This window comes from Sapajus apella, unplaced genomic scaffold (assembly GCF_009761245.1).
Source record: "Sapajus apella isolate SASKATOON/1434 unplaced genomic scaffold, GSC_monkey_1.0 scaffold53, whole genome shotgun sequence".
NCBI lineage: Eukaryota > Metazoa > Chordata > Mammalia > Primates > Cebidae > Sapajus > Sapajus apella.
Genome location: NW_022436993.1, coordinates 4,537,359 through 4,545,405, shown reverse-complemented (window position 1 = coordinate 4,545,405; position 8,047 = coordinate 4,537,359). Strand labels below are relative to the sequence as shown.

The 8,047-nt window shown below is 37.0% G+C and overlaps 1 protein-coding gene across 14 annotated transcripts in view; it reads left to right on the top strand.

The window, feature by feature from the left end:
- Positions 1–365: 365 nt before the first annotated feature.
- The window catches only part of KIAA1217 (KIAA1217 ortholog), a 495,122-nt gene continuing 487,440 nt past the window's right edge, over positions 366–8,047 (top strand). For 4 of the 14 annotated variants that reach the window (XM_032244106.1, XM_032244084.1, XM_032244088.1 and 1 more), the window contains exon 1: positions 374–832. In XM_032244106.1, the coding sequence (XP_032099997.1) occupies positions 622–832 (211 nt within the window). In that variant the 5' untranslated portion in view covers positions 374–621. Of the gene's footprint in view, positions 833–8,047 lie in introns of all 14 variants that reach the window. The other 10 variants (XM_032244096.1, XM_032244094.1, XM_032244087.1 and 7 more) reach the window with 8 other exon arrangements.

The window sequence follows — 8,047 nt, the reverse complement described above, 5'->3', positions numbered from 1 at the left end:
TAAACAACAGGAGAAGTAATTATGTAAGGTGGGCATTCGTTACATGGTCACCTCTTGGAATATACTATAGGAATGTGGTAAAGCAAGGAAGTATTTGCTTGAACTAATGCCTGGAAACTGAACGTGGTATGCACTTAATAATACAAACCACACATCTGGCTCATTTTTATGTATTGTACCTGAGTGGGTGAGGTAATATTTACATTCTTTTTCCATTTCTAGGCTGTCTTATGTGTAGTCTCTGTATGCAAGGGAGTATCGTGCGTGTGTGTGTGTGTGTGTGTGTGTGTGTGTGTATTTCATATTGCCTAATGCAGCATCTGCTGTCTGCTCTGAATTGGAGCATTTACCACTGCAAAACTGTTACCGGCATCTTAGATACACAGATTTACATTCCACAGGTCCCGTAAATGGGCTACGGGGCTGCCTGACGCCTTGTGTTTAAAAGAGATCCACGTGGGAGCCCAGCACTTTCTGTCCAGCTGCACTTCATACTGTAACTGTGTCCGTTGAAAAGTGAAGCCCAAAGGATTTTTTAGAATCTGCTGTCCCAGCAGGTAACATTCTGGAGTTTGTGGGTGTTTTTTTTTTTTTTTCTTGTTGTTTTTTCTGCCATTTAAAATGTCCAAACCCTCTCGCTTGGCTAGACCTTTCTTCTCTAACGCAGCTTCTAAGCTGCCATCAGCTAAGCGGGATGATTTGAACAGCAAACAGAAAAAAATCAGCTTAGGTGAGAAGATTTTGAGAACTGGGAGTGAAGGAAATTTGGTCAAACAGCAGCAGGTGCAAACAGCGGCAACTCCTGCCCAGCGGAAGGCTGCTACACACAAAGGTAATGTTTGAAATCCACTGCTTTTGTGAGTGTTTGCTTAGAAACTTCCTGCTTAGCAATACTGCCCAGTAACTTCAATGAATGAGACTTTCATGGCTTCAAAACTTACCCATTTGATTGAATGTGAAATTTTCTAAAATCCTGGAGTGTGTTGCTAAAAATAACCAGTAATTAGGAAGATGCAGGTGATAGAACTTTCTATCATTAATTAAGGAATGAGATAAGAAACATGGATTGTTTTCACTTGTCTTCCAGAATAACAGATTTTATTCTTGATCGTGTTTTGTAATCTTTCATAATCCAATCATATTCAAAGTTTCCTGCCCTTTATATGAATAGAAACAAAAAAAAGAAGACAAATGTTCTAAAGCCTCATCATTAACTAGCAATGAAATTGTTGCATGCTTAATTGTTTACAGTCTCTTTTAAAAATCAGTTGTATCTGAAATACTAGTCTAATGTATGGTTCCTTGAAAAGCATGCTAAAAATTTCTGCTAGTGTTGTTACCTGGAGCATTTAAATTAGCTTCTCAGGTGAATGTTGGAATGTTTCACCTAGCAAGAGTATTGGTGGATATTTGCCCAGGAATTGAGAAATGTGGTAACTAAAGCTATCTGTTATTTTAGCATATATAACCACAGAAGGCAATGAAATCATAGCTAAAAATATAATAGTAATTCCCCCATTATACCAAGAACTACATTTTAAATCACTAAGCAGCATTTATGATACTTATTTTAATAGAGTTTGAGTTCTCTACTACAAATGTAATATTTGGCCCTGTGATTTTATAGTAAGATAAAAAATTGTTTTAATATTCTCCTTATAACCGGAAGTTTTTATTTTATAAAAAGTCTATTTTATAATTTTAAACCTGACCTTTTCTCTATTAAAAACAATGACAAATATGCAATGATACATTTTTGTGCCCTGTACTAAAGATGTAATTATCTGTCTAGAAAATTTTAATTTTTCCTTAGTTTTGTTATTGTTTTGTCCACTGTGATCAATGACATGCTTGTGCAAAAAACGGAGACCAAAATGCCTCATAAAAGGTACATGCAGTCAGCACTAAAAGACCATGGAAGTATTGACAGAGTGGCTGCACAGAATGAATTTTGGCTATATAAAAGGAAAACTTTCTTTCATGTTAGAATATGTGTAAAAATCTGAAAAATTCTTAGGAAAAGGAATGCCAACTACCTCAACCTACAGAGTGTCCAAATATTTATACAGAGTATATCCTTTTATAAACAAACAATCTGAGGCTCAATGCTTATTCCAAAGATTTATTCAAAATGCTGACCGTTTCATGGCAACCTATGAGAACATTTTTGAATAGACTTAGTGGTTGAAAATCGTTTTCTTTGATAACAGATTTGGGTTGGGATTAGTTAAAAGTCACTTAAAACCAAGAATGAGTATCAAAGTCTAAAATCAATACAAATAAGGCATATTTTTATTAAAAAATAAATAAACTGGGGGTAAAATTTAAAATAATGAGGTGGTATTTTCTTCATACTTCTCTGAGAGGAAAATAAGCCATTCTACCACAAGAGATTTTGATATTGACAGCAAAACTGGCTTATTTTTGAAAGATGTCATAATCATTTATACTTGCTTTTAAGCTTTAATCAGTATTTTTTTTATCCAATACATTGTATCATATAGTACCAGTAGAAACATTTAATAGTTGGCAAATCAAACTATGAGTCTCTCTCTAAAATAGCTATGTTGTGTTAGGCTTTCGTGGAACATGGTGGTTATGAGATCAAGAAATCCCATAGCAGCCACACCATCTGAGATTTACGTTGAATTGATGTGGTGTTTTTTGCCGTCCTCACTGAGATTTTACTGTTAGTTCGTTAGAATGTTTATTACATTTGATCCACAAGGTTTAGCTTAATCTCGATGCGGCTTATCATGTGTCAGACTTTATTTCTCCCTTGCATAATTTGTTAAATGAGGGCACCCTGGTACATCTATAACTTTTTTTTAAGTGTGTCTACCATTTAGTATATTTCTTAGATTAATGTAGTGACTCTTCTTTTTACCTCTTTTCCATACTCCCCTCTCCACTTCTTAACTTTTTTCTTCCGTACTTTTATTTGGGTATTAAAATACTGATAATAGTTGTTTGGTTATCATAATCAAGTTTCCATCATCTATCTATAGGATAATTCTTAAAGCTGAAAATCAGTAAAGTATGTAACTAATTTGACCTCATAAATCTTTTCATTGCTAGGCTGAAAAGTATGCTAAATCATTTTCCCTTATACTTTTAAAGTCTTTAGTCTTCTGTCCTCAGCGTCTCTATTCTCCAAAGAACTGTATGGTCATGGTCATATTCGTAGAGCTCCTTTTTTTTTCCAGATGCTTTTCTCTGCATCCCTCAGTCCTCTGCCCTGCTCTTTCTTCTGATTTCTAGAACACCAGAACAGGTGTCTCTTACTTTCCTTTATTATTTTGCTAAAGCACATTCTCAAGAAGCTTAAGGAAAGCTAAATGACAGGTAAACGCTTTAAATGTTTGCATGTCCAAAAATATCTTTATTATATTTTTACATTTCATTGACAGTTTGGACAGGCATAGACTTTTAGAGCAAAAATAATTTTTTTCCCAATAATGTTAAAGGCCTTTCTCCATTGTCTCTTGGAATCTAGAAGTGTTGATGAGACGTCCTGTGTTCTTCAAAGATTAACAGTTTCCTTTGTAGGCAGTGTTATCTCTTTCTCTTGAAGCTTTAAGAATCTCCTTCTTGAGCAGAAGATCAAACACCGCATGTTCTCACTCATAGGCGGGTGTTGAACAATGAGAACACATGGACACAGGGAGGGGAGCACTACACACTGGGGTCAGTTGGGGGGAAATAGGGGAGGGACGGTGGGGGGTGGGAAGCTGGGGAGAGATAGCAAGGGGAGAAATGCCAGATGTAGGTGATGGGGAGGAAGGCAGCAAATCACACTCCCACGTGTGTTCCTATGCAACAATTTTGCATGTTCTTCACATGTACCCCAAAACCTAAAATGCAATAAAATAAATAAATGGGAAAAAGAAAAAAAAAAAAGAATCTCCTTCTTTATCCTTGATGTTCTAAAATTTCACTGAAGTATTTAAAAGTTTAGGAGTTTTATTTATTCATTTTGGCTTGATGGGCTCTTTTAATTTGAGGGATAATGGCCTTCAGTTCTGGGTATTCTTTCATATCAATTCTCTGATAATTTCTTTCTCTGTATTTGCTCTAGTTCTCTCTTTGTCGACCTCCTAGGAGTTGGCTCTTGAATCTACTACATCGATTTTTCTGATACTCATCTTTCCCTTATATTTTTAAGCTTTTATCTGTTGAGTTTTTTTAGGAGATTTTTTAATCTTATCTTCCAAGTCTTCTGTCTAACTTTGATCATCATCATATTTTTAATTTCCAAGAAGCTTTTAAAATTCGGATTATTTTGGGACCAAAGCACATGGTGTTATTTTCTGTCTATAAGCAATATGTCTATGTGCTTCATTTACCTAATGTGTTTATCATTGCCTGGTCCAATCTGATGGTACTATATACCTATGTTTCATGATGAGGGTAACCATATCAGTGTGATACTGGTATGCTTTCATTCTGAACCAGTGATCTGAATTGACCCCTAGAACAGAAGAACCTGGCAATCAACCATTCTTATTACAACAGCCTTGAAACTCATGTTTACCTATAGAAAACTTCCTTTATGATACAAGCCTACCAAATGAAAAGTGAATGTTGAACTGTATATGAAGATATATGTCAGCAATTTTATTCAGGATGAGGATATGAGCCAATATCTGAGAATATGGCATTTCTTTCTGGGCTTTCTGGTTCCCCCATCCCTAAATTGTTTTGTCCTGATTTTACTTACTTACTTATTTATTTATTTAATGTTTACCTTTTAACTGTTGTAAAGAAAAATGCTTTTTTAAAAAGGACATAAATACTGACTGCAGGCTTGGTTTGAAAAAATAGCTTCCATCTCTTATATATTTGTAATGACGACGATGATGATGATACCTAACCTCTATTGGATTCTTCCTGTGTGGCCAGAACACTTCTAAGCACTTACAGATACGTTGACTCATATCGTCCTCACAAAAGTCCTCTGACATAATCCTGTTACTATTCCTATTTTGCTCATGAGGAAACTGAGACAGAGGGTGTATTAGTCCATTCTCACACTGCTATAAAGAATTACTTGAGACTGGGTAATTTATAAAGAAAAGAGATTTAATTGACTCATAGTTCTGCGTGGCTGGGGAGGCCTCAAGAAACTTACAATCATGGCGGAAGCTGAAGGGGAAGCAACACATCTTACCATAGTGAAACCGGAGAAAGAGAGCGAAGAAGGAGATGCCACACTTTTAAACCGTCAATCTCATGAGACCTCACTCACACAAGAACAGCAAGGGGGAAATCTGCCTCCATAATTCAGTCACCTCCCACCAGGCCCCTTCCCTGACACATGGGGATTACAATCTGACAGAAGATTTGGATGGGGACATAGAGCCAAACTGTATCAGAGTGTTTGTGTTGCTTTCCGAGACCATGCAGATGATAAGAAGTAGAGCCAGAATTCTAATTCCAGTGGTTTTCAGCCCTGTACTTGCACATTTCACCACGATGCTAGAGCACCTGTCTACACAGAAAAGCAATTCACTCATCAAAGAAGTTAATAAAATGAGTTAACACTTTGTGATTGGTTAGCTAGTTCCTAAAAAATCTTTCTGGTGGCACGCTATAATTCAGAATAAGCTCTTCTGTTTTCAGCATTTTTATTTGTTGCCCAGGATTACTGTATCTTAAACAAAACAAAGAAATGGAAAAGGAGGAGAACAAATTTCAGAGTTAAATGTAACACAAAACTGTAAATGCTATTCTAATATTGAAATTAATTAAAGGATACATTGGCTATAGGGCCTTGCTGTTCCAATATGTATACTTATCTCTGCAGACATGAGTGTGTACACACACACACACACACACGCACACGCACACACACATACTGCATACAGTTCAAGAAAGGCTCTTCCATCTCACATGACCTGGTGGTCCTAGTACAACCCTGCAGGCCAAAAATCACTCAAGCCTAATTCTCTTCTGCCACAGGTTCCCTCTGTGGCCTTGAGCAAGGCAATTATCCTTCTGGACTGAATTTCGTCAACCATTAAAGAATAATAATATGTGGTTTATGGGGAGAAGTAGTGGTGAGGATTAATGACTTAATGTGTGTCCAGTGTTCTCAAGAGCTCATGTGCTGCATGAATGCTCTAAGTCAAGCACAAAGGGTTCTCTATTTACATACCTACAATTTCTGTAGAGGATAAAATCTTACTGTGTTACAAATACCATGCATGTACCCACACCAGAAAAACTCCATTATCAGCCCCTGATTGACTGCATACGTTGCCTTATTCTCTATGTTTAAGGAGTAACCTTACATGCATCTTCTTTCCTATAGTACGTGTTGATTGAAATCACCTTTAAATACCTGGAGCTCAATATTGTCCACCTCTGCAAGTCAAAAATGTTAATAACTGGAGAACAAAAAGTTTGTCCCCTTGCTAGTGGCACTCAAATTTTTTCTGGACCCTGCTGATGACTGCAGTGATTTTAGACACATGCACAGTGAGGTAGCCTGAAGACAGTCATGGCTGTGGGTAGGCAATGTCTCTAAAAGGTGCACTCAGTGTATGGCTTTTTCCTAATAAAAAGGAGCAAGCTGATGACTGAAGTCAGTGGGTATCATCCATTGATAAGACTTATATTTTTTCTAATACTTTCCAGAAGCAGCAATGTATTTATATTGATTATGTGCCTTTCTTTTTTTTAAAATTATGCTTTAAGTTCTGGGTTACATGTGCAGATTGTGCAGGTTTGTTACATAGGTATACACATGCCATGGTGGTTTGCTGCATCCATCCCCCCATCATCTACATTAGGTATTTCTCCTAATGTTATCCCTCCCCAAACCCCCACCCCCTGCTACCCCTCCCCTATCCCCTCCCCACCCCCGGCAGGCCCTGGTGTGTGATGTTCCCCTCTCTGTGTCCATGTGCCTTTCTTTGTCTGACTGCCTTTAGGACCAACTCCACTCCTCTGTTGAGAAGATCAGAGGTCAAGGGTACAGTATTTATTCAACAGAGCAGTGGTAACTTATGCTCACAGTTATTAAATTCATAGTTTTGGCTCATTACTGAGATCAGTTAGTCCGTATCCATGCATTACGCATCTATATGGGCCATTACGTTTCTCCCCATCCTTTGCTACAATTTGCATAGCATACTTTGAACAGATAATGTGCAAATGAAAACTACACATACTTAATTTGCTTAAGAGTATTTAATGGCAATTTTTCTCTAGTTAAATATAGTATGAGCTATGACTGTATGAATATGGAAAATTGCTCTTACTAATATTTTAAAAAATTTTCTCCCAGGCTGGGTGAGGTATCTCATGCCTGTAATTCCAGCACTTTGGGAGGCCAAGGTGGGTGGATCACGTGAGGTCAGGAGTTTGAGATTAGCCTGGCCAACATGGTGAACCCCGTCTCTACAAAAATAAGCCAGGCGTAGTGGCAAGCACCTGTAATCCCAGCTACCTGGGAGTCTGTGGCAGAAAAATTGTTGGAGCCTTGGAGGCAGGGATTGCAGTGAGCTAAGATTACATCATTGCACCCCAGCCTGGGTGACAGAGCGAGACTCTGTCTCAAAAAAATAAATAAATAAATGAATAAATAAATTTATCCCACCTAGTAATGAATGAAAAGTGAGAAATATAAGTAATTCTTTTTACCATGCTTTATTTTCTTCTGTTAAAATTCAACATGTCAGAAAAGGAGTACTAAGTCACCTCTTAAACTTAATCTGGGGTTTTCTCTGAGCTAATCTGTTTCAGTTAACCTGGCATAGCCCACTTAGAGTAGAGAGATCAATAACTCACAAGTGTGATCAAAAAGTAAATGCATTGCATTAGAGAAGCATGACTCACTGTGGACAAGAGAATTAACAGTCTCAGAATTTTACAGCGGCATAGAAACCTAAAGATCACCTAAATTATCTCTTGTAAAATATATAAGGAAAAAGCCAGAGTTACTTGTTTTGATCAAGACTAGAGGTACACTGGTTTGAACCAATGTATTCTAACTCAATGCTTTATATATATATATATATATATATATATATATATATATACA